The sequence below is a fragment of the Danio rerio genome, chromosome 1, assembly GCF_052040795.2.
Source record: "Danio rerio strain M-AB ecotype USA chromosome 1, GRCz13ab, whole genome shotgun sequence".
NCBI classification, from domain to species: domain Eukaryota; kingdom Metazoa; phylum Chordata; class Actinopteri; order Cypriniformes; family Danionidae; genus Danio; species Danio rerio.
The window spans coordinates 23140551-23167914 of record NC_141021.1 but is presented as its reverse complement, the minus strand read 5'-3'; the positions used below and the strand labels follow the sequence as shown (position 1 = coordinate 23167914).

The 27364-nt window shown below is 36.4% G+C and overlaps 1 protein-coding gene and 1 long non-coding RNA gene across 6 annotated transcripts in view; one reads left to right on the top strand and one right to left on the bottom strand.

Annotated features, from left to right (window-relative positions):
- The window catches only part of LOC147846809 (uncharacterized), a 74612-nt gene that overhangs the window by 11205 nt on the left and 36043 nt on the right, over positions 1 to 27364 (top strand). The gene's annotated exons all lie outside the window — the stretch shown is intronic.
- The window catches only part of pax5 (paired box 5), a 96470-nt gene continuing 77205 nt past the window's right edge, over positions 8100 to 27364 (bottom strand). For 3 of the 4 annotated variants that reach the window (XM_087236323.1, XM_087236324.1, XM_087236325.1), the window contains exons 9-11: positions 23407 to 23493; positions 19707 to 19793; positions 14764 to 15165 (exon numbers count right to left, since the gene is read on the bottom strand). In XM_087236323.1, coding sequence (XP_087092449.1) covers positions 15083 to 15165; positions 19707 to 19793; positions 23407 to 23493 — 257 coding nt within the window. In that variant the 3' untranslated portion in view covers positions 14764 to 15082. 4 annotated transcript variants of the gene reach the window in all.

Below are 27364 nucleotides of genomic sequence, written 5' to 3'. Positions count from 1 at the left end.
CATTCTTATGTTTATTATTTTAAGTAATCTCTAATCGAACATCTGTACGAAATCAGAAACCAAATTGGGAGTTGTATATAATTTTTGTGTGACACAACTGCACATTTACACACATAGTTTCTGTAACACTATTTTAAAGGGGACCTATTATACAAGCATCCTTTTTATAAGGGGTTTAAACACAATAGTGTACTAACAAAGCCAGCCTCTAATGGCAAAAATGATTTCATTTTGATTGACATTCTCCCTTTGTACATCATCAGAGGGGGTGAGCCCCACCCAGTAGTGATGATTTCTCCCTCGTTAGCATGAACATCCCTGAGTGAGAAGTAGCCATCCACCATTAGTTTTCACACTCTACCTGCACTCAAAATATTTTTGTTTTTGCTCAAGAAACTACTTATTTAAAAATGAGCTGAAACAACACAATTCTTAAGATTTTATTGGGACAACCTAATTTTTTTTTATGTTTAATCCACATAAATTTGTTAATAGTGTTAAATTGACTTAATCTGTGTTGGGACAACATGAATGCATTGTGTGGAACCCTGCATTTTTTACAGTGTGCTTAAGATAATGTAAGCGACTAAGTGGTTTATAAATGTGGAGTTTTAGTATGCACAACACCGTGGTCTCCATAGGCTACCTTCTTCTGAGACAACCCTTTTTTTGTTTTACACAGAGATAACATTAGTACTGTTTTGAATATGCTGCTATGCTAAGGCATAGGTGTTTGTAGCTCAGTCCTTTTATGAAAAGAGCACAATCTCATTTAAATTTCAATCAACCATCACCAAAACAGCACAATTTAGATCAACGCCTAAAATAGGCAGTTTATAAGAAAGAAAATTTAACTCAGATACACACTCTATAGAGACATCTGAGACTTATTTTACATCTTGTAAAAAGAGGCATAATAGGTTGCCTTTAAAGTGTCCTTGTTATACGTTTCATGCACTTGCTATATTAATTACAATTAATTATACATGCCTACATGCAACTATCCCTAAACCTAACCTTAGGTATCTTAAACATTCTCTAACCATATAAAAAGTACATGTAATTAAATAATTTAACTTGTATAACTAATATAAATATCATGTAGTTAGGTACACTGTTTAAAAGACACCTTAAATTATAGTGTAACCATTATTTCTGTTTCCTTCAATGCACTTTAGAAATGACTTTTAGGAAAGAATGATCCAATGTATCTAGAGTCACGGATACACACCTGAGGAGCTCCTGTGCTGTGAAGTGCGCATTCATCATCTTATCTGGCTGAGACTCACGGTTTTGCCTCATCTGGGAAAGCACCCAAGTGCCCAAATATCACAAGTGCCAGCCTGGCAATCTAGGTATTCGGGCAGTGACCCAAGACCGTGTTACTGGTTGTGTGTGCGAGACACGGAGGCCTGGCACCAAACCAAATCCCAGCTGGTGCTGAGTGTGTATCCAGCTGGGCTGAAGCTGTTTTTGGTGTGTGTGTGGTGCGTTGTTGTTGTAGCGCAGCTTGTGCTCCATTATCACCCCCTGTTCGGACATCCTGTGGACCAGGCCACCATGCCAAAAGAGAAACACTGGTAAGCTCCATTCTTAAAAAGTGGGGAGGTTGTGTTTCTGTGGTAGATTTATAATTGTTATTTTATACATTTTTGCTTTAATTAGGTTTATGAAGTCTATGTCATATCCAGTTCTGCATAGCCTGTGTCTGTAGTCATACCATTTTATTGCATTTACATTTACATTACATTTAGTCATTTAGCAGACGCTTTTATCCAAATCGACTTACAAATGAGGACAAGGAAGCAATTTAAACAACTATAAGAGCAACAATGAATAAGTGCTATAGGCAAGTTTCAGGTCTGTAAAGTCTAAGAAGGAAAGTATTAGTATTGGTATTTTTTCTTTTTCTTGGGTACAGTTAGTGTGATATTCAGAGAGGCAATTGAAGATTGCAATTGCTCCTTAATTATACAGTCACTTTATTGTCAAAGATTACTGAAATGTTTTTGCTTGAGGATTTCTGTGAAATTGGAAAAATCATGTAAAAGTTTATATAACTTTGTTTTGATCATAAATATAAAATTAATCAGGACATTAATTAGTTTAAATAACATTTAAATATAAAAAATATAAAAAATATAATATATATAATTTCTGAGTGTATTTTTCCAATGCCAGTTTATGTAAAGTATATGATTACACATATTTTTTGTTAAAAATGTATAGTTAAACATGCCACATTTAGCTTGAAGAAGCCTTCCAGAAAGGCAAGTTATTTCAAATTTAAATATAACTGTTAAACTGATCAAAGAGCATTATTTCCCTCATAATGTGACATTTTATTTTCACAATGGTTTGATTAAAACAGCTAAAAGTAAAAGTACAGTAGTAGTAATATACACTCACAGCCCACTTTATTAGATACACCTGTGCAGATTTCTAATCAGCCAATCACATGGGAGCAACTCATTACAATTAGGGATGTAGACATGGTCAACACGATCTGCTACATTTCAAACCGAGCATCCGAATGGGGTTAAAGGTGATTTAAGTGACTTTGAACGTGGCATGGTTGTTGCTGCCACACAGGCTGCTCTGAGTATTTAGGAAACTGCTGATCTACTGGGATTTTCATGCACAACCATTTCTAGGGTTTACAGAGAACAGTTTAATAAAGAAAATATCCAGTGAGCGGCAGTTCTGTGGCCGAAAATGCTTTGTTGATGCCAGAGGTAAGAGGAGAATGGCCAAACTGGTTTGAGCTGATAGAAAGGCAACAGTAATAAATAACCACTCGTTACAACCGAGGTATGCAGAAGAGCATCTCTGCACACACAACACATCCAACTTTGAGATATGCCACTCGTGTGCCACTTAGAACAGCTTAGTCAGCTTAGACAGCGGCGTAGCGGACGGGCCCGCAGGGCACGCACCGCGGGGGGGCCCCGCGTGATTAGGGGGCCCCGCGTCGTCGCGATTTTCAATAATTGATAATCTGGCAACCGCAATAATCAAACTCTTGGGAACAACTGTGGTCGGAACCAAAGTTCACAGGTCTGTGTTCTCTGAACACCTCTCAAGCGGTGGACTACTTCATTCTGATTGCTTGCCGCCAATGTTGCCAACTTAGCGACTTTGTCATTAGATTTAGCGATTTTTCAGACCCCCCCTAGCGACAAATCTAGCGACTTTTTTGTGTGTTATTGGAGATTTTTTTTTGTAGACTGTCATTTGTCCATACTGTACCGTCCCTATTCTTCTCAACGAGCTGCGTGTGATGCCGCCGACCCCTCCCCCGCCTCACAGCACTGGCAGGCGGCCCAGTCAGTCCTCGTACAGCAGCCTCTCCCACCTGCAGCCCGAGAGCAGATCACCCCTCTGCGTACCGACGACAAATGATTTAGCACAGGCAGTGTGAAGGTATTTCCCTTGTACAGTCAAACCGATGTGCTTCTCCTTTATATTAACAATTTAATTGGACCGTTTATTCTTTTCTTGTTCACAATCAGATATTTTAGTGACAGTTTCTGAACTTGTCTGAGTTTATTACATATGTGAGATTACTGCACATTCACTACATATCTATAATGACATACTGTATTCAAACAGCAATAAATTTAGTTAAATAAACATGCTTATATAAAGTGTAGTGCAATTATAAATACCCCTTCATTAACCATAGGCTGTTAAACAAACAGAAACAGTAGAACGTGATGACGTCAGTGATATGCAAATTGACGTATGACGCATCCATCCCCCCCCCCAAACTTCATCAGGGGGCCCCGTCAGCGATCCCTGCAGGGGGGCCTCCGCATTTTGCGCTACGCCACTGAGCTTAGAACAGGAAACTGATGCTACAATTTGCACAGACTCAACAAAAAAGGACATTAGAAGATTTGAAAAACGTAGCCTGGTCTGATGAGTCATGAGCGACATTTGGATGGTAGGGTCAGAATTTGGCGTTAACAACATGAAAGCGTGGATCCATCTTGCCTTGTATCATCGGTTCAGGCTGGCGGTGGTGGTGCATCGTGTCAACGCCACAGCCTACCTGAGTATTGTTGATGACCATGTCCATCCCTTTAATACCAGTGTAGCCATCATCTGTTGACTACTTCCAGCAGGGTAACATGCCATGTCATACAGCGCAAATCATCTCAGACTGGTTTCTTGAACATGACAATGGGTTCACTATCCTCAAATGGCCTCCATAGTCACCAGATCTCAATCCAATTGAGCACCTTAGGGATGTGGTGGATCGGGAGATTCGCATCATGGATGTGCAGCTGACAAATCTGCAGCGACTGCGTGATGCTGTCATGCCAATATGGAGAAAAATCTCTAAGGGATATTTCTAGTATCTTGTTAAGTCTATGCCACAAAAGATTAAGGCAGTTCTGAAGGCAAAAGGGGGTCCAACCTGGTAATAGTAAGGTGCACCTAATAAAGTGGCCGGTGAGTGTATATAATAGTATGGTAAATATATATCTGGTTCGAGCCTTTGCTGGGTCAGTTGGCATTTCTGTGTGGAGTTTGCATGTTCTCCCCGCGCTCGTGTGGATTTCCTCTGGGTGCTCCGGTTTCCCCCACTGTCCGAAGACATGTGGTACAGGTGAATTGGGTAGGCTAAATTGTCCGTAGTCTATGAGTGTGAATGAGTGTGTATAGATGTTTCCCAGAAATGGGTTGCAGCTGGAAGGGCATCTGCTGCATAAAACATATGCAGGATAAGTTTGCGGTTCTCTCCGCTGTGGCGACCCCAGATTAATAAAGGGACTAAGCCGAAAAGAAACAGAATGAGTGAATGAATACTCATGGTAATAGCATTGTAATGGGGATTCACTTCTCAATATATGTCTAGTTCCCTCTATGACATTAAATGCAATAATTATAGAACGTCACCCATGAAGAGTCAAGATTTTTCGGATCAATATAAATACAAGCTGTGAACTTAAAAAATTACTTTTATTCTGATGAACCAATAAAATTATGGCCAATATTTACAAATAATTACTTCTTAGTTTCACATTACAACATACGTAAATTGATAATTCACAAACAACATTCACTCATATGCACATACACAGAGTAGCCTATGACCCTGTTTCAGGGATTAGGAGGAATGCCAGACATTGAATAACCCTGAACAACAGTAAAACAAACAAACACAAATCATGAGAACACAAATAAGAATAACAATAATAATATAACAATATAATTCCATTTTTTAAAAACAAAATCAATATCAAATCACATTTATTTCCAGCTTGGACAGATTTTATTAAAATGAAGAAGTAAGCTAAGTCATGAAGAACCAAACAGATTGAAATCAAGTGGCATGATATCTTTGGCAAATTTTGTTCCGCAGTAAATACATTCAAATATTAAGACAACACACGACACGCAGAGAAAAACACCAAGAGTTTGTTTTTTGTTTTTTCTTTTTTTACTACTAGAAAATTCAATAAAAAACATACACATTTCTTAAAGAAGCAGTTCATTCATGTTCTCATTGCAAATATCTGTTGCCTTTCTGTCATGTTGTTGCTGTTGTTGTTTTTTTTATTATAAATTGAACATTTTTGCAATGGTCGCCAGAAAATACTGTTAAACCGGGCATCTCTAACTTTGGTGGATGCTACAGATATGTTATTGGTCTGATTTTTTGTCTTTCTTTCTTTTTTCGTTTTCCTTTGAATAGAACTGATTGTTATCAAATTCATCAAAACGTTCTTAAAATTTCTTTAATCTTCAAAAACTGAGTAAAAAATACTTATGAACCCCTTGGGAAAGAAACCATTAGCAAGTAATTACAGAAGGAGCTTCCGATTGTACACAGAAGGCCACAATAAGGTGATAACCAAGTCCTCTGTTTTTTAAAGTCTGCTTTTGCTTTTTTCTTTAAAATTGGGAAATCTTTAATGTTGATGTGGACATGCAGTTTTAGGATCAATACAACACCAGAAATATTCCTTGACCGTATTTTGATAAATTGCTAAATTAATTCTGAGATATACTGTAGCTAAAGCCCAAAGTATACTTTGTGTTTTCAGTCAATTACAAAGCCTTTTGAAGTATAGATGAATGATACAATTGTCTATGTAATCTATTGAAAGACAGAGCTGCAGTATCTTGTAATCCCCCACACATGCAGTTGTCAGCACAGGCTATTGCTGTTTTTTAAGCATTTTTATTTTGTTCTTCTCCCTAATTCAGCATTAATACCTTGTATTGTAGTTTGTTTTAACATTTAATCTCAAGTTAATCTCACTGTACAGATATCTGTTTTTTACATTGTTATTATTATTTATTAATTTTGATATTTATAATGTCATATTTTAATATCTTCCATGTAACTATACATGTTATTTTGCTTTTGTTTGTTTGTTAAATCGATACATTGTTGGTGTCAGGAAAAACATTTACCAAAAAATTTGCCTTTTTTATTTTCTTAGAGTGAGAATTAAAGAATAAAAAAATAAAAAAATGTCCTTTTTTTAGGTATTATATGTTTTTTAAATACACCTTTTTTTTATACTAGATACTAGTTCTTATTTTCAAACCATTGGTACTTATTTATTAGATACTAGAACATATTAATTAAATCTTAGAATCCATTAGGTACTAGTACACTGTAAAAAATTTTTGGTTGCCTTAAATTTTTAAGCTGAATCAAATTAGTCCATTGAACTTGAATTATGTTAAACTGACTTAAAACAGCTTGCATAAATTAATCTAAATTAAAATGAAGTTACAACATGATTAACTTAGTTTAATGAGTTACAATGACCTAAAAACATGCTGTCAGGACTAATTGATAATATAATTTTTTACAGTTTTACAGTGTACTTATTAGACACTAGTGCCTTTTTTCTCAAATTTTTACTACTAACAATCTTAATACATGCCTTACTATTCAGCGTGCTTTTTAATTCATCTCATGTGCTTTGCGCATCTTTTCATTTAAGTAATAGTATAAAACGAATAACTACTTGCATCTAATGATAAAGTACTAGTATCTAAAAAAGTATGAGTACCTAATGACTTCTAAAACTGAAAAGCAGAAGATAAACATTGAAATAAACTCAATGACAAAATGTGACGTTTGTTACGAGTAATAATAGAATAGTCATTATTGAAATAAGTAGTACTTAATAAATAAGTGTATGTTTAACATGTACTAGTATTTAATGAGTAATAGAACTGGCTAATAAGTCTATAACAAGCCTGTAACATTTAACAGAAAAGACACCTGTGTTCTAAAAAAGTATTTGTTGCATGAAATTTAAAACAACATTTAGATATTATGGTCCTTCATGAACATTTTGTTGATTATAAGTTACATTGCAACTACATGCCAAGTAACTCTTATTAGTGTACTCAATATTTGCTGATACTGCTCTTCCAACCGACATCCGACTGAGTAAAAAAAAAAAAAACATTAGGTGGAATGAAGTTGCAATGTAACTTATAAGCAACAAAATCTGTCGAAGGGACCAACAACATAAAGTGATACCAACATTTATGCTTACGTTATACATATTACGTTTCAAATATCAGAAACAAGTGTAAGCTGTGTATACATTATGTGTACAATTACAAAAATTTAGTGTTAATGTGGAACAATATTTGCAAATGTACACAAGAAAACTGAAGTATACTTTGGGCTTAACAACCTATTGGAAGTTGTTCCCACAAGGGATGCACTTTATTCATGGTGCTCAGTTTCTGTTTTGGAAACATTTTAGAAATGTAGTCAATGTGATAGAGTTCAGATGAAAAAGCGCCTTGGTGCTATCTGAAGGTTTCTTCTAATATGAGCATTTTTCTCAGGCTCACGTGTTTATGTTTAGTAATCTTAGTTCAAAGGCTATGAAAGAACCTACCCATTACCATAAAAACTAAATAACTGAATCTACACAAAGGAGCAAGGGAAAAAAAATATATATATATATATATATATATATATATATATATATATATATATATATATATATATATATATATATATATATATATATATATATATATATATATATATATATATATATATATAAAATATGTATAATTTTAGAAGAAAAGTTCAGATGACACTTGTAGGCTTTTGCATTTGAACTCCTCATAGTATAGAAAGCAAACTATTTTGTTTAAAGGTATAATTAATGCCTTGTATTTACGTATTCTGGTAAATTAAATGAACCTCTATATCAATGATCTAAAATCTCAATGTTTTATGATTTTTTATAATCTAGGATTAAACTGAAATCATCAAAAGGTAACATGTATTGTAGGTGTGATAAATTGCTAAATAAATGAACCCCTTAAATTTGCGATGCTTCATGTAGATGCAATTAACGTTGGGATATTTCCTTGCTAGCAAAATGAATTTATTTTTAATTACTCATAATCTTCTCAGAGAAAGTGGAGGATTTTCACAAAGGTGATCAACTTGTAGTCTTCCTAATCCTGATGGCACTGAAGGAAGGGGTTTGGGGGAGATCTGATGAGATTAAAAGTGCACCAGAGAGGCAAACGGGAGAAAAATGGGGGTGGGGATGGAAATAAGAAATTGAAATAAGAGGAGAGGAGAAAAGAGAAAGGGCTTTTGAGTTTTGCTGGCGCAGCAGGTTTTGATCATGTCAATGAAGAGGTTTGGTATGTTCATGACCTGATGAAGGACAAAAGGACTATATGTGTGTGTCTGTGTGTGTGTGTGTTTCATATGTATTTCTGGCCAATGGGAATAAACAAAGCCTCTATTTAAACAAAAATGGTTAGATAAATGACTAGGCTGTTTTTTCACAGTTAATTTAACATTCATTCTCAGTGCTTAAAGGGATAATTCACCACAAACCACTTTCAGGTCCTTTCAAACCTGTGCATTTCTTTCTTTTGTGAAACACAAAAAAAAGGCTGTCTATGTTTTTATTGTCTACATAGTCGCTGCATTTACATACAGCTTTGTATTTTGATTACACTCTTTTTAAGTCAATTCGAATGATAATGATCCATGTAAACTCATCAGTTGGAATAAAAATTATATGGAGTCAATCTTTTCTAATCAGTTCAAAAGTGGCTTATATTTAAATAGATATATATTTAAGTGTTAGTTGTCATTCCAAACACCTGGGACCTTTTTTAGTTTTCAGAAAAATAACAAATATATTTTCTGTGAAATCTGAGAGCTCCCTCATCCTCCATAGTCTCAAATACCAAAAAATGATAAGAGTATTATCAAGATACAAGAATATTTTTTAAATATCTTTATTCAACAGTTTATTCAGTATATGTTCTTTATTTCCCCAGTGTCAGTATAGGGAGCAGTATGTATTATCTCAGATGATCATGTGCTTTGAATTTGCATGTGGGTATCGGGGTATACATCAATGCACAGTGCTTATGAATGCCTGCACTACACTGACACTGGGGAGGAAAAAAAACTGTTAAATAAAGCTGTTCATTTTGTTTTATGTGAGCACAAAAGTCTTCTCATTGCATGATCATTTTCAGATTGAACCACTGAATATGGTCTTTTTTGACAGTGTTTTTGGTCAGGAACCTTTGCTGTCAATGGAGGATGAAGGAGCTCTTAGATTTTATCCAAAATATTTTCATTTCAAGAGTGTACATTTAGCCGATGATTGATATTAAAGCGTGTTTGGCAAGCTGTCCCGAGAGAGAGAGTCCTGAGCTCTGGGCGAGAGGGGAGTTGGAGCTCGGGTAGGTCTTGAGAAATTCCCTGCTTGTTATGGCTAATGAGTTAGGAATTGCTATGATAGATAGCTGACTAAGAGTTCATCTTTGATGCAACTTAGGACTAGTCAATTCACTTATGTCACATGTCTTTGGACTGTGGGAGAAAAAAGGGGAACCTGGGAAAAACCCATGCAAGCACAGGGAGAACATGCAGACTCCACACCGAAACACGGACTGTCCCGGTAGAGACTTGAATGATTGACATTCTTGATCTAAGGCAACAGTGCTAACAACTGGGCCGCCGGGCCACCCTATCTGGATAAGGGGAGGAAGGGAGGATTCTCCATGATGAAGATGACCAAGTGAGAAACTCTGGTTATTTATAGTGACTTAGGCCCTGTTTACACTAGAGCATTTTAGTTTGAAAACGGCATTTTAGAATGAAAACGATCCGCGTCCACACTAGTGTTTCACCCAGCGTTTCTGAACAGCTCTCCATCTACACCAAAACACTGAAAACGCACAACACGTGACCACACACACACTCTCTGGCATCCACTGCAGCCTATCTAGACAGATGAGAGCTGTGCTCGTCGCAGTGCTCATCAAGGATCTCTCGCTGGATCTAATCTCACTATATTTATTAAACGTGATATTTAATTCATCTTGTTGTCTATATCTAATGACATATTCCCAGACTTTTGTCTTTTGAATCTATTACTTGTTCTCAGGTAACGTGTTTTGGCTGAGCGCAAAGAGTTAATAACTAATGTTACCACGCCAATTCTGCATATTGACTGATTGCTTGCCTTTATTTCCTATAATGTATAAACCTATTGTATTTTATACTTTCATAATGGCCATTATTGGTTATTAAAACTGATATTCAGCAAAAGAGGGGGTATGTTTCATATTTTCAATGAAAATAAGGAGGCAGTATAATGTTATAGGCGTCATCTTGTTATGAATAGGCTATGCATACATTGAAGATGACGCTCATATATGCAGCACAAAGCCTCAACATTTCTCCTGCTTGTAATTTTTTTTTAAATCAAAATGAAAATAGAAGTTCCTTATATCATGTTTTTAATTTATTGTTAGTATATAGTTAAACAACGTAGCCAGGATGATGTGACTGTTATAAAGTACACTCTTCCCTTTGTAGATTTACCGACATGTGCTCGGGAGTCTGTTTTCCATATCAAACTTGCGAAGTCTGAACCTACAAGGATGCAGGACTGAACTGTGTGTAGAATAGCCTACTTAATATTGAGAAAAAGCCCCAATCAGAGAGGCGAATGTCGGCAACCCCGCCTCTGTTTTCAGATGTTTCCATTTCCCCCCATCCACACTGAGATGGAGCAGCAGCGTTTTAGACTGAACACGGCCTCTTTAGCGTTTTCAAAATGTTCCGTTTTCGACGCTCGAAAACTCTGGCGTAATGTGGACAATGGCGTAACCGTAGCAAAACTTATGCATTTTCAAACTAAAACACATTAGTGTAAACGGGGCCTTAGGAGTAATCTGGTTGGTGCATCGTGTATAAGCTGATGCGAGACCAGCCGTGAACAATCATAAGCTTGTGATCCTCTCAAAATCAGTTTATGAATAAACTGCTCTTGTGTTCAGAATATGAATGAAGGTCTTGGTTATTTGGAGTGACAAGAAGGTGAGTACTTATTGACAGAATTTTAAATTTTGGGTTGACTAAACTTTAATTTATTTTTCACGTTTTTTAAAATTTTTATCTAAGGACGGTAGCTGGACAGGAAAGGGGGAACTCAAACTCAGGACACCCAAAATGCAATGGTGGTGTATGTCCCCATGAGGCGACCAGTGTCAACTACAAGTATTTGATTTGTTTGAAAATGGAAACTGCTATTTTTTAGTGACGTATGAGACAGAAAGAGTTGAATGCAATAAAAGACTGTAAAACTGCAGATCTCTTTTAGCTCATTGTCTGGGTGGTACATTACAATGCTGTCCCACAAGTGCTTGCTTCAGATTCAAATCTCTTTTTGGGCATGGAATTGGCCACAAGACATGTCAGTGTAAATGTGGCTAATGAAATCATTGTGTTCCAGAGTTGTTTTTGATTCATTATATGGGTAAAACAGTGTAGAATGAATAGAGGGTGAGTCAATGATGATGAACTTTTTCTTTAAGAGAAGGAAATTAATGTTACCATCAGGAGTTAATAGTACCCTATACTTTTAAAATTAAAGAAAAAAAATATATATAAGAATGCTTTTTGGGTCTCAAGGTAAGTTTACACAACAATGATGTACTAAGAATATAAAAGGTTTTGAATGCAGGTGTTTTCAAAATGAGCCTCGTTTACATTGATCTAAAATAATGACTAAAATGCTGTATGAATTTTTCATCTTTTTTTATAAGGGCAAGTCATCAAAAAGTCATTTATTTTCAATAACAGCCTGGCAAATAACAGCCTGGCCAGTAGTTGACGATGTCACTTCGTGAATAAACACTATGGCTGCGTCTGAAATCGCATACTTTCATACTATATAGTACACTAAAAACAATATGCGAGCCGAGTAGTAGGTCCAAATTCGAAAAACAACATGTGAGAAACACCCGGATGACCTATTACTTCCGCCGAGATTCTGAAGTGCGCATCTGATGGATGATACACCATCCCAATATGCTTTGCGAGAGAATTCATGAATTTAAGCGACGAAACTGATGTGGATAGGTCACGTCATGGTAACAAAAGGGCGAATGTAGTACGTCCGAGTTCAACTCATACTGCTCACATTCATGATTCTTAAAGAGTAGTACATTTAAATTCAAATGCAGTACCTACTGAGTTGTAAGCAATTTCGGATACAGCCTATTTGTCTGAGCACATATTGTCCTGTTGTCCACCATTTTGTTTTGGTTATCAAGAACTGGCGCATTGTCACAAAATTCACAAATTTGCTTTCACAAATTTGTCTCTTTGTAGTTAGCGCAAAGATGATGAATGTATAATTGAAAAAAATGTGCTCATTGAAACCGCCAAAAAATGTATCTTTTCAGGCTCCCAAAACACACAAAACTTTTTATTTTTAATTTTAGTCGTGTAAACCTCCCCTCATAATATGTAAAATTATTACGTCTGAATCTGTTTCTATGGTGAAGGTAAGGATTAATAAGATAAAAAAATTGTATCTAATGAATAACTATGTATAAACTGTTGAATTGTAAAGAATATAAGTATTTTTGCCTCACGTTTGTTTGCTGGATCTTAAATAGTTGGTTAAATTATCATGTAAAAAATATGTGGGCAGCGGCATTTGTTTGTTGATTGGTCGGTCAAGCTTTGATCTAATAACGTCATGCAGACAGTTTCTGAATTTAGTGACTCGTGGTCATTCTGGATGACTCGGTAGAAAAATAAAGGCACTGTCCTTGATTTCAGCTGGTGTACTTCAGGTTCATAATGCCTCTGACTAAAAGTTTAAAAGGTCAAAGTTCACCAGTAGTCCTTAGTGGTGAACGGCATCAAGGGTTTCTTTAGAGTTGCATGACGCGCAACTTATGGTCTACAAACGTAATCCTATAACTACTTTACAGTCCAGAGCAACAACATAAAAACTATCAACTTCTATATATATATATATGTGTGTGTGTGTGTATGTATATATATATTCATAAGTTTGTCATTTTTTTCTTATTTCACATCAAAGTTTTGGTGCTTGTGACTCACTACTAAAACTACAGTGTTCTCCTTTTTCAAAAGCTACTCAGCAATGCACAGTGTATTGAAGGAAAAGAAAAAGAAAAAACAAGGAAATCAATAACTGGGAACACTCATCACAGACAATAGCTAAATAAAGCACACATTTGTCTTTTCTCTTCTACTAGAATCTAAAGTTAGATATCAATATATCAGTCAATAATGATATCAAAAGCTCTTGTCATTGTAAATGATAGATGTACAGGATATCTCAGACAGACGAACAGGAAGAATGTACAGTGTGATGTTGCTACATAGAGAGTTTGGTAAGGCCTCCACCTTGGTCTCATGCATTGTCTTGGCGCAGTATGAATGAATGGAATACTCAAAAAACGAAATAAAAACACTCGGAGAGAACAAAAATATCACATCCGGATAACAGATTTATCACGTTGTGCTTTTAAGAGTGTCTATTTGCACTACTGAAGAGTTTCTTTGGGGAGGCTAAAGAGATTATTTGAAGGGACAGACAGTATGACGTTACTTCCTGTTGGGGAAGTTAGCATCGCTAACTGTTCTTCCCTTCTAAAATAAGTTTGCCAGCCCTTCAATGCCAGCAAGCTCTTATAGTTGGAACTGGTTTGCATTTGGAATGAATCATTAGGGATTGAAAAGAGAACCGGCTATAAATTCCACAGCAACATCTTTAGCTAGCAGTAGCATTGTAGCATTAGTCTGCAGTAAACTTTGACACACAATTATATATATTACTCTCCATCATAAATAGCTATAAATCTTACTAATGTACAGCTGAATAAGAGTACTCTGTACATACGTAAATAGTATTTATCTACACAGAGGAAGGAGAGGAGTCTTTAAAATACCGAAGCTCTCATTCATGACGACAACATGCTGCTAATGTCCAACATATTACACAAAACAGTCCCACTTTTAGCCGTAGCTGATGCTAAAATGCCCTTATTTTCAAGTCCATAAATGGTTTTAGATTAAAACTGAGGGCTGTGCTTACACATTTAAGCATCTTTCAGTTAATATCTCTCCTGAATCGACCGTAATTACACTACAGTTTCAAATAGAAGCGTCCCATGATCAATAGTGAAATGGGTCTGCCCTTCACGCTGGCTATTTTTATGGTAAATAATGCCAATATTCCGACCTGAGTTATCTGTCTGACTCTTCTGAATCTCCTTTCACTTTAGGTTCTCTCAAAACAATTGATGATTTTCGCACGATGCCACATTCAAACTGATGATATGAACTCAAACTGTGTAAGTCATCTCAAGCTGCCACTAGTAGATTGTCTGGTACCAACTCCCAACACCTGATCATCTCTATTAGAACAGACTGCATAGAGATGCAAAGACGATAGGATAAGCAAGGCTTTAATGACAGAAGATAAATCAAAGCATAAACAGATTTAGTGTGAGCTGAGACCACAGGGATACAGGTGAATGGGGGTTTGCTTTCCACTAATGAACAGAAATTAGACACATCAGATGAAGCTACTGATTGGACCATTGATTGTAATTGGCAGGAAAACATTGTCACCTCTTCTTTCTTTCTGATTTTTTCCTCTTCTTTTCTTCCATACGCAGGCAGTCTTGTGTGGGTGCTATCAAACCCTTTTCTTTGTTCCTCTTTGTTTATTTCGTGCCTCCCACTCCTCCACGTCTCTGTCCGTGGTCAGTGACGATCGTAAGCACTGGCAGTTGCGGTGGCAGCCGTTCCTGCTCCTCGTGTGGCTGCGCTATAGTAATATGGAGATCCTAGTGGGAAATGAAAAAAAAAAAAACTGTCAGTCATCAGAATTATAAGCTTCTGGTATATAAATGCAGAAGCAGATCTGGAATCTGGTAGATTCCAGATCTGCTAAAATAGCCATAGCCGTCCTTCTGACTGTTCATTTAAGGCTGTAAGAATTTAATTTTTGTAACATCATTTTTATATTTTAGAAATAGATTAGTTTAGATTTAAAAATTAAGCTTTGAATGTCTGTTGTCATATTTTATGATGCCATTACACTATAAATTCAATAGTTTAATGCAATAAAGCCTATAATTGTGCACTAGTTCACTTGCAAATGTATGTTCCTTGCTTTTTCCAGCAAGCAAGAGAGCAAGGTTTTTTCACCGCAATGAAAATGTTGTTTTAAAAGGCACGTCTGAAGTAAAGTCATGTTTATTTTATCAGAAAGCAATGCTTAGGCTTTTTTTGTTAGGCAACATAGTCTCATATGTTCAAAGGCACTGTAAAATGTAGCAGACAATGAAAGGCGTGCAGTTAGTCATTATGCCCATTATGGCCATTCAATGGTAATAAAATAACAATGAAATATACCCATATTAAGGAAAAGCCAGGGTACCATAATTATATGAGTTCTGTTTTATTACAAAGTTATTAAATTGCAACTTTTAAAAACAGTCAAAATGACAGCCCCTGTTGTTAATTTACTATCACTGAGATACCATTATAGGTATCTTTAGTTATAGATTTTGAATTTGTTTTTAAGCACTGAAACCCTGTTGGATTGTTAGGATTTTGCATGTCTACAGCAGGAATTGCTCTGATTGCCCTGTCGGTGGCACTACATAACTACAAAAATACATACCACAGACTCATGTTTAACATTTCCAAAGCTTCAAATGTTTTTTTAATTTTAGGGGAAAAAAATGGTAAACATCCAAGTTCACAGCAGGAGCCTGAAATATTCAATAGTGGCAGGGCCACTTGTATCAAATATCCACATAACTGATATTGTCACCAAACTCGTCATAAAAGTCCAAAGTCGATCTCAGGTCACATTAATAAGCATGGTTTAGCCATGTGATCGTAACGTAACATTAAAAAAACACAGCTGTAACTAGGCAACCAAATAGGAACTTTGTCCAAAGTGCACCAATAACAATAAATGCCCTGTTGTATCTAGATTTTAGAAAAACATGGCAGCTATTGGACATTATAAAGATATTGGCCATGGGAGGTGTAACCTCACTATAGACCATTTTGAGGGATGCTAACAATAACAATGATCCTAACATGTTTCCTATTTAACATTTTTAGTTTACAAAGTTTCCAAGAATCAGGATTAGGTTGAGAATTAACTCAAGCTTTTGGTAACACTATAACAGGGTAAATAAAAAAAATCAACACAAATATAGGTCAGCAAATGCATTGTGATGCATAATAATTGTGCAAGTTTCAATGAAAACGGCTCTTATGCTCTTAAAATCTGGTAGCCCAAAGTCCCGGGGCTATTGTTTTTTTTAGCTTCCAAAATTTAACAGCGTGCCTGGTGGGCTATCTAGATACATTTTTGACCAATTTAATGGTCCATACTGAATATCTTTTGAACCAAAGAATATTTATGTGTCATCTTACACAACTAAATTTTCTGCTATTACATTTGTTTTATATTCACTCCCTCAAGTTAAACTAAAATCTTAAAGGAAAATTAAAAAAGCAATGCATAATCTAAAAAAGATTTATATGATCCTTGATGTATGTGCAGGCTAGAGTACTTTGATTTATCAGTCCACCACAATCATGTCACCCTTCCTCTTATATGAAATGACACCATCATCATCAGCTCAGTTTCCTCCTGGAAAAGACCATTTCTGCTCTATAAGGCTCACAATTCATCCTGATCAGTCTGTTTTGGCATTAAGTGCTGATGGCCCCTCAATAATGAAATGGCTTCAGTATCATAGTTAGTTTGAGCAGGGATTATTTTTCTTCATTAACTTTAGACAGCAGGCATGAGTGTGGGGTATAACATAGTGGAAGGACAGATGTGCTACTTAGTCTTTGTTGCTGGAGTAAAAAGAGTAAAATTGTGAGAAATATGGTGGATGTGTGCATTTCTCTTCACTGGAGGAAGACAGGGTGAGTGTGATTAAGTAGCTTTTATGTTGCTGTAAAAACATTTGAAAGTGTGAAGTATATCAAAATGTCATGCACTCTTCAAAATAAAGATTCTTTATTGACAGTGATGGCTCCTTAAAGAGCTTATAACATCACTGGAAGCAGCCTATGCTTTTCCGTTTATTTTTCTCTGTAAGATGTGTTTGCCTTGTAAAATGAAAGTGAAATACAGAAAATATTGTACAGTATGTCATAAAATGTCATTTTATTTAATGGTCAGAATCCATGACTAATAGGACACTTGTGGATATTGCAACAACTACAAATAATGGTCATGTATGAAAAGAAAGAAAGGAGATTCAGTAAATTCAAAAAGATTCAGAAAATCTGCTTAGGGGTGCGTTTCCGAAAACCATCGTTAGCCAACTAAGGTCACAAGTTCTGTCGTTACAAACATAGTTCGTTGATTTAGCGTTTCCCAAATCCATCGTTTCAACGAACATTCACAAACTGCTTCGCAAACTTCTATGCTTGCATCTACACCTCTGGAGCTGTAGTTCTATTCCCAGTTATCCCCCCTATGCCCTATTCGTTTAGAACATTCTAACATTTAAACTTGTAATAATTTTTTTTAAAAAGCATTGATGTCATCACTCTTAGGTGTAATTTGCTTTCAATGTATTTTTACAGTTCAGTTTTAGCCATCTTCGTGTTTACAATTGCGCTCCCTTCGCACAACTCTTTGAAAACATTGATGTCATTTTAAACACAGCCTTATGACGAAAGCTATAGGTGACCTATTATTTAAAACCGTAATTTATGTTATGCCTCCAAAGCTTGTGAAAACAAAAAACAGCATACGTTAATGCTTTTAATTTACAGGTTGTTTATCAAGTATCTGTACTGAACATGACATGGGCCTGTTGGGTAGAACATTTCTGCAGTTGTTTGAATGTGTCAAATGATAAAAGTGGACTTTTCAAAAACAAAAAAAAATTCAATAAACAACACCTAATAATAATAATATTCATCATTATCATTAATATTATTAGTATTATTATTAAAGTAGGATTTTTTTCATTTCATAATAAATAATAAATATTGAACTTCATTTCTTAATAGCCGGTTCATTAATTAACAGCCTCATTATTTTTTTATTTTTTATATAATTTATATATGATATAAGAATACGTGTTAGCTTTTGTAAGAGATTTTATGTTTTAAAATAGAATATGTAATGTTCTCAATAATATATGTAAAGGAAACACTGGCCCTATATGTGATCAAAAAGTTAATCAAAAAGTTATGAATTGCTGAAATTAACTCAATCTTTTAAGAATTTTGTTCAACTTATTTTAAACAAGTACTTTGAACAAGCAGCTAAAGTCATTTATTGAGTGTAGCCCGGAATAATTTTTGGCAGAATGTACCATTATAAACAGCTTAATTATTTTCTGGATTTTGTATAATGTTTAATGCTTATTGATTTTGCTAAATGCAGCAAATAGATTTCAAATCTAAAACATTTTCCACCAATTACGGCATTTTACGTCCTAGAAGGATTAAATGAATCTGCTTTAGAAGTTAAGCCATGTAGTGGAAATTGCATTTGGAAGAATATCAGTTTTTAACAAGCAAATACATATATCTTATCTATTTGACTTTTATATTTTACTATATAGCCTAGCCCTATTAGACAGTCTACTTTGTCATATATCACTTCACACAAACACTGTCAAACTTCTGTCAGATCAGGGTTTCTGTCTTGACACCACAGAACCATAAAATCCCCAAGGAATGCCTTCCCCAATGGGAACTCTAAGGTCAGCGCTGTAGCTCTTTCTTACACACATATAACAGTTTTTAAGTCAGTGGCCCTTCACCTTGCTTTTGACTGATGTGTCAGAATGTGGTTTTACTGATCGGTGAGGTTCTTCTAAACCACTTATTCTGGTCACCACATGCACATACAAACAAATTCAACACGCAAAAACCACCCAAACATGAAATATGTGTTTCAGCCTACATTTTTATGAAATGCAATTTCTAGCAATAAGTTCAGTGTTTTACTTGTGATGCCGAGCTCTCGTGTTTGATACTGGTAAAGCACAGTTTTAAAGAGATAAAGTGGCATGTAAACTTATGTTTGCTTTTAAAAACACTATTGGTGGTTAGGGAAGGGTTTAGGTCAGTGGTTCACAAGGTGATATGTACAACAAGCAACACCTTCTCATAGATGTGTACAAGAAGAACGTTTATCTGAAACATACAAAAAAAAAGTACCCTGAGTAACACATTTCAGATTTGCAAAAATGTACACAGCGCCCTCTAGTACATTTGTCATCTAAAATGTGCAACTATATGTACCCGGAGCAAAGTTTTTAACATTTTTGCAAAAAAGCTGAGGCACATATTTCACTCTTTCATCTAATGGCTGTTTTAATACCTGTGGGTTGTGGGGTTTGACCAGGAAATAGTCCCGATGACGCTGCTCTCTCTGAGCCTAGTAATGAACCGTACTCCTGCTGAAACACTGAAAAAAACAAAGCACACACTGAACAATATAAATCAGGTAATGTATAATTCACAGCAGATAGCAATAATATTTTCTGTAACAAGTTAATTTAGGTCACAAATCAGTTTTAGCAAAACATTAACTAACTCTACTTGCTCAATTAACTACTAATTAGCTGTTTATTATTAGTGAGGTGGAAGTTGGGTTGGGTTTAGGTTTAGTGTAGGATTGCAGGATTAGATTATACTTTATAACTACTAATAAACAGTTAATATCTTATTAAGAGGCAGGTAATAAGCCAGAAGTGCATGAATTGTGGCCTAAACTAAAGTATTACCATATTTTCTTTCTCAAAAGCTTTAAACATTAGTGTAGCCAAAATAGGGCCAGACTGAATTTGCTGACATATATTGATTTTTCTGTGCAGAATTTTGTAAAAAATAATAATAATAACTAGAATTGTACATTTCCTAAAGGAAATGTGAATGGGGTTTGCGTGGCAAATCGATGGGGTACAAAATGGTACTAAACTGGGCAATAGCACTGGAAAGGTAAGAAATGGTGGTTGCTAAGATGTTGCTAGGCGGTTGCTAGGGTGTCCTGAGTGGTTGCTAGGTGGTTGCTAAGGTATTGCTAGGTGGTTGCTAGGGTATTCTAAGTGGTTGCTAAGGCGTTGCTAGGCGGTTGCTAGGGTGTCCTGAGTGGTTGCTAGGTGGTTGCTAAGGTGTTGCTAGGTGGTTGCTAGGGTGTCCTAAGTGGTTGCTAGGTGGTTGCTAAGGTGTTGCTAGGGTAATTTGGGTGGTTGCTAGGCAGTTGCTAGGGTACCCTGGGTGGTTACTAGGCAAGCCTCACATACATGCCTGATGAAATATTTATACTTAGTAAGCATTTCTAGCAAGTTACAGTACTTGGCTAGTCAATATTAGCATGTAGCTAGTCACTGCTAGCATGTGTAGCATACAGGAAGTTCCGTTTGCTAGCATGACTCAAACGAGCCAATCACCAAGTCTCTACGATGTTCCGATGCTGAGATATAGCTGTTGATGATTGGTTGCTAGGGTACTCTGTTTTGTTGCTATGGGCGAGGTTACAGAGTGAACTTGAATGTGGTTGGCTGTCTAAGTCAAATGAGCCAACACCCAAGTCAGTAGGACACTGCCAAGCAAAGATATACATGTAGGCCAGTTATAATGGCAGTCTATGAGATCAATTTGGGGGCGTGGCTTGTGAGATTCATTATCATATTGATATGCTCATTGGTTGTCTGAGTCAGATGAGCCATCCCTGAAGCCAATAGGACACTGCTAAGCAAAGATATGCATGTAGGCCAGTTATAATGGCAGTCTATGGGACCAGTTTGGGGGCGTGGCTTGTGAGCTTCATTATCATACTGAGATGCTGATTGGTTGTCTGAGTCAAATGAGCCCACCCCTGTGTCTCTATGACACTCCTATGTAATGTTATAGATGTGTGAACTTTATAATTGAAGTCAATGGGATCTGCAATGGGACATCCCACCCCATGTTAAGTCAATGGGGCACTTATTAGGGGTCTTTAAGTGGTTTGGGGGGGCGTGGCTTGTGAGCTTCAAAATCATATTGAGATGCTGATTGGTTGCCTCAGTCAAATAAGCCTACCCTCAAGTCTGTATGACACTGCTATGTAATGTGATTGACATGTGAGTCAAGAAATGAATGGGAGTCAATGGGCCATGTTAAGTCAATGGGGACCCCTTTGGGATGTCCTAGCACCCCAGGGGTACAACTTATACCCCTTTTTGGGGTATGTTCTCATATAGGCTGCAACCCCCTACAGATGTTGCGAATCCCATATTTCTACGAATTTCACACTTGGCGCTACAACGCTTTAAAGGTCGTCCCATTTCGCGGCGCGTTTAGTGCTCTTCTAGAAAAATGAATGGGAGTCAATGGGGCCAATGTAAGTCAATGGGAGAACTTTGGGACGTCCTAGAGCCCCAGAGGTGCAACTTATACCCCCTTGCGAGGTATGTTCTCACTTAGGCTGCAACCCCCTACAGATGCTGTGAATCCCATAATTCTATGAAATTCACTCTCGGCGCTGTGATTCGTCAAAGTTCGGCTCAATGTTAAGTCTATGGGATTTTTGGGCAGGTTTTTTGGCCCCTGCGGGGCCAAAAAACCCCCCACCGCTTATAAAAGTCATAGCACACCATTCCCGATAGAACCGGACGATTTGACACCACTTTCAAGGGTCTGGGGCGAAAGCTGCGGGACAAGTTACGCGCCGAACTTTTGGCAGAATTAAGAATAATAAACCACAATAGTAAGAATGGACTTTGCCTAAGGGCAAACCCCATTAATAATAAAATAAAATCTGTGTATTTATGTGGAAAGATTTTGGGAGAACCATAACTAAAAACTTAATATATGAAATAAAATAAAAAAATTATTTTTAAAACTTTTATTTAAGGTTTACAATGCAAATCCAATAAGATCCACTTATTTGGTAAGCAAAGCAAATCTCTCATATAATAAACTAAAAAAACACATTACTTTACAAACTGTATTGTAGATATACCAAATGACAATTTTCATATTAGACAATAATATTAGTGAAATTAACTTAACAACTGTATAAATATAAATTGACACACATTTACATAAATAAATAAATGGACTCAATGATAGGCAAAAAATCTGCAGATTTCTGTATGCACAGATTCCGTGTGGGCCTATCCATGTTATACAAAAGCATACCAATGTTAAATTTAACAGTAATCTTCCCTTTACACAAAACCATGCAAACCTAATCCATGGTTATTGGTTCTTGCATGAGTCACCAGTTCACAATTGAGAATGAATATTAAATGAGGACAAATCATTTTCATTCATTCATTTTCCTTCAACTTAGTCTCTACTTCAGAGGTCGCCACAGTGGAACAAACCGCCAACTATTCCAACATATGTTTTACGCAGCAGATGCCTTTCCAGCTGCAACCGAGTATTGGGAAACACCCATACACTCTCATTTACACACACACTCATAAACTATGACCAATTTAATTGATTAAATTCACCTATAGCACATGTTGTTGGACTGTGGGGGAAACCAGAGCGCCCAGAGGAAATCCACACCAACATGGGGAGAACATGCAAACTCCAGACAGAAATGCCAACTGGCCTAGCCAGCACTCGAACCAGTGACCTTCTTGTTGTGAGGCGACAGTGCTAACCACTGAGCCACCGTGCTGCCCCAACAAATCATTGTAATTGCTTTAAAAGATGTGAAATGTAGATGTTTAGTCTGCGTTACAAGCTGACTTCCACATAATTATAAGTAAACAATGGCTAAAGTTTTCTTTCGGCTGAATTATACTTTTAAATCAGGGGTCACCAAACTTGATCCTTGAGGGCCGGTGTCCTGCAGATTTTAGCTCCAACCCTAATTAAACACAGCTGAACAAGTTAATCAAGGCCTTACTAGGTATACTTGAAACACCCAGGCAGGTGTGTTGAGGCAAGTTGGAGCAAAACCCATGAGGGACACCGGCCCTCCAGGACCAAGATTGGTGACCCCTGTTTTAAATCCATCACTATAAACGCATCACCAGAGCAAGTTTTTTTCATCTTTTCACTCATCTAGTCCTTACCTAATAGACTTGGGTTTGCAAATCTCCAAGACTCATTGTATGTTGAATACTGTGGATGGGAATAAGGACTGCCAGAGAAATCTCCACCTGAAATGTTAGAAAACACAACAGAAATGTTAGATGTGTACATGTGCCAGTGGATTTTACATCCCGTAACGTGCGTGCAGTTTGTAGGCGTCTAACCGATCCAATTGGCTAGGTGGAAGTGTCGATTTGTGACAGTTTTTCTCCTCCATTGCTTCAGTGTAGTTTTCCTCTTATCTCCCTCTCTCTTTCTCTCCCTCTTTTCCAGTCTTCTTCATTCTCCCTTTCCCAGGGGAACACTTTCCCTTTGCTGGCTGTCACAAAATCAGAGGCCCGGCTCTCTCTTTCTCTCCCTTTCTCTCTCTCTCTCTCCATCTCTAGCTCTGTCGGTTCTGCCTGGCTGGTTTTGTGCACCCTCCCCTGTGTGTGTGTGTGTGTGTGTGTGTATACGTGAGTGTGTGTGTCAGACCCCCTGCTGAAAGAGAGAAAGCAACACAACCAAAGAGAAGGAGAGGAAAAAACAGTGATAAGTGGAGGTGGAGGATCTTAGAAATATAGCGAGAGAACAAAAAGCACTGCTAATTAATTTTTTTTATATATCAGATATTTTTATATTACACTGAGAGCATGAATAGGAGTTTGAAGCACGCACGCTTTATTTTAGTTGGGTGGTAGATAGATTTTTTTGAACTTTAAAAAAAAAAGTTTTCTTTGATTGACTTAAAGGAAATGGATCAATGCAAGGTGTGTAAAATATCAAATTAAAAGTTAAATGGCATGTCTGAAGGATAGAAATGTCACATTGCGAGATATAGGGCCCCATAAACCCGGCGCAAGAAGTGTTTGGCGAAATTTGTTGCTATTTTCAGACCAGCACAACCCTAATTTTCACATTTTGGTCTAAAAAAAAGGCGTTAAGGCACATTTTTGGCGTATTGCTATTTTGAGGAACTGAAAGCTGTTCTGAAGTCCAGCACAGGGAGCGTTAGATATGCAACTATGCTGGTCCAAACTTACACATTGCTTTATACACATAGGGTGTACAGCAATACAAATTGATCTTTACATATAAAAAAATAAAGGATTAAAATGTTACAAAACTTTTATTTTTTACATAAAATATAAAAATCACTGCCTAAAATGCCTTCTTCATGTCTGGGGGCTTTTTTTTCAGTTTATTCATGACGATTTGCATTTGTATAATGTTATTATTAGTAGTATTATTTTTTATATGCATATTTATATTTGTTTTAATAAAAACAAGTTTAGATTTGTCCACCTGTCAGGTTTTGGAGATGTATGCATCACCATATGGAGCATAAGAATAGGATGTGTGTTTGGATATAGCTCAGTTTTTTGACCACACTTCGTTATTATTGTTCATTTATTCACTTGCTGGAAATTAGAACTGAATTTAGAAATAGTTTTAAAACAAATCCTTGCACTTATCAAATTAAATTAATATAGGTTAATAGATGTCTTCAGTGGTCTGGGTTTCCACCGTTTCCTTATCCACGAAAGTAAAGGAGTAAAGAGTAAAAGTCAAATAAAAAGTAAAGAAGCTGAATGGAGGAGGCTCATTCTTTGTCCTCATGCTGCAGATGGTCTGTTTAACTGTTTTCTCGCCAGTGAAGCATTCAGTTTTGCCACTTACAAAATCCGCCGTGTAAATAGCAAATGCGCATGGCACGATGCAAAAGTGCAACATAAGTGCAAATTTTTATTGAAATGTATACATCACATGTTGAATAAAAAAAAGCTTTCCATTGATATATGGTTTGTTAGGAAATGACAATATGAGATACAACTACATGAATATCTGAATTCTGAGGCTTAAAATAGTCAAAATATTGGGACCGCCTAAAAATTTGTCCAAATTAAGTTTTTTGCGATGCACATTACTAATCAAAAAATGAGATTTGATGTAAATATACAGTAATTGGACATTTACAAAATGTCTATTAACAAGATCTTTTCCTAATATTCTGATGGTTTTACCATTAATAAATCAGTCATTTTCACTTGCATTTTTTTTTATTTACCTGTACAACATAAGACTGATAATAATGATCTTTTGGTCTAGGGTCAGATACACAGAAATGATCAAACAGTGGCAACTTGAACACACAATGAGATAAATGAAATTAGATCATCTAAAGTCCACATCTGTTCATGCCCTTAACCTTCAGCAAGCTCTTAGTTGGGACAGTTGGTGTGATTACCTCTCTCTTCCTACAGCGCGAGTGTCAGGTTGTTTAGGGAAGAGGCTGGAGAAAACGAGGGGAATGACTTATGGACAGGGAAGAAAAGAGGGTCTCCCCAGCGAGGGAGATGGGTTGCAAGGTCATAAATGCTTGTCAGAAGTGGGGGAAACATGGGGGATTCAGTCGCAGGGAAATACGAGACAAGGTTACGGATCTTGCTCTGAAGAGAAGGGACCCGACAAGACCCTCCGAGTCACCGAGACACCCGACAGAGACGCCCGCATGACAGACTCGAGACACGACAAGAGACATGTTGTTGTTGTTGTTGTTGTTTGGGCTTGGGTTTGTTTGCTGCGTTCAGGGAGTTGAAACAAGGGTTGGTGAACAGTCCTTCATCCCTGAGCTCTTGTTGTTTTTTTATACCACTTTATTTGTCTTGTTGCCCTAGCAGAGTTTCCATATACATCTGTTTGATTGTGTTCTCTTGGACTTGATATTGTAGCAAGCACATACTTGTTCCCAATGTAACCTTGTGGCAGTTTGTAACTTTGTGATTGGGTGGATAATTTGTGTGGATTTTTGCAATGCAATTTGGAGTTTAATTTGCTCATCCCCCTGTTATGGTTACGTTTAGGGGTAGGGTTTGGGAGCTAATACTTTTTAAGCATGTTTTGTTTTCATACAAATCTAAACTGTATGAATTTGAATGAATTAGCCACTTTTCTGACAACAAGTAAAAGTGTTGCACGTCATATAGATAACTTTAAAGGTGATTTTCTCAGTATTTAGATTTTTTAAATTGTTGTATCACAGCTAAATATTGTCCTAGTATACATCAATAGAAAACTTATTAATCAACTTTATTTGACATTTAAAAAAAAAAATTACATTTATGACTGGTTTTGTGGTCCAGATCCCATTTTCTTTTTTTTTGTGTGTTTTAAAATATAATAATTACAATAAGTAATTTGTGAATCTGTATATCAAATTTTGCTTGTTTTGTGTATTGTGAAATCATGTTGTGCCATTCAGTGTTTTCTTATAGCCTGATAACAAACAGTAAGAACCTGTTAAAACAAAAACAGATGGTGCCATCTTGTGCCTCTGTTACAGTAATTGATTATATTATAAACCAAATCATAACATTTCAGTATTAACAGTAATGTGTATTATTTTGTAATAATTGTTTTGTTCAGTGTAAAAGATAAAACATTTTGAATATTTCTCAGGTTTCTATGTTTATGTTATTCACTTTTTTCAGTTTAAAGCAAATGAAAATAACCTATTTATTGCCTAAAAGTGAAATTGCTAAACTTACACACAGGAGTCTAAGAAAAATGCTAATAAACTCTTGCATCATTTGCATCCCAACTCTTTGGGCTCTATTTTAACGATCTAGAAACAAAGTCTAAAGCGAATGGCGCAAAAGCATTAAGGGCGTGTTCGAATCCACTTCTGCTATTCTAAAGATGGAAAAATACGCTCTGTGCCTTGGCGCATGGTCTAACAGGGTTGTACTTATTCTCTTAATGAGCTATGGGTGTGTTTTGAGCATAATGTGCATTAAACCAATCAGAATCTCATCTCACATTCTCTTTAAGAGTCAGTTGCATTGCATTATACAGCATTTGAAATTTACATGGCAGAAAAAATTAATGCTTCACTGGCGAAAAACAGTTAAACAGACCATCTGTAGTGTGAAAATAAAGAATGAGCCTCTTCCATTCTGC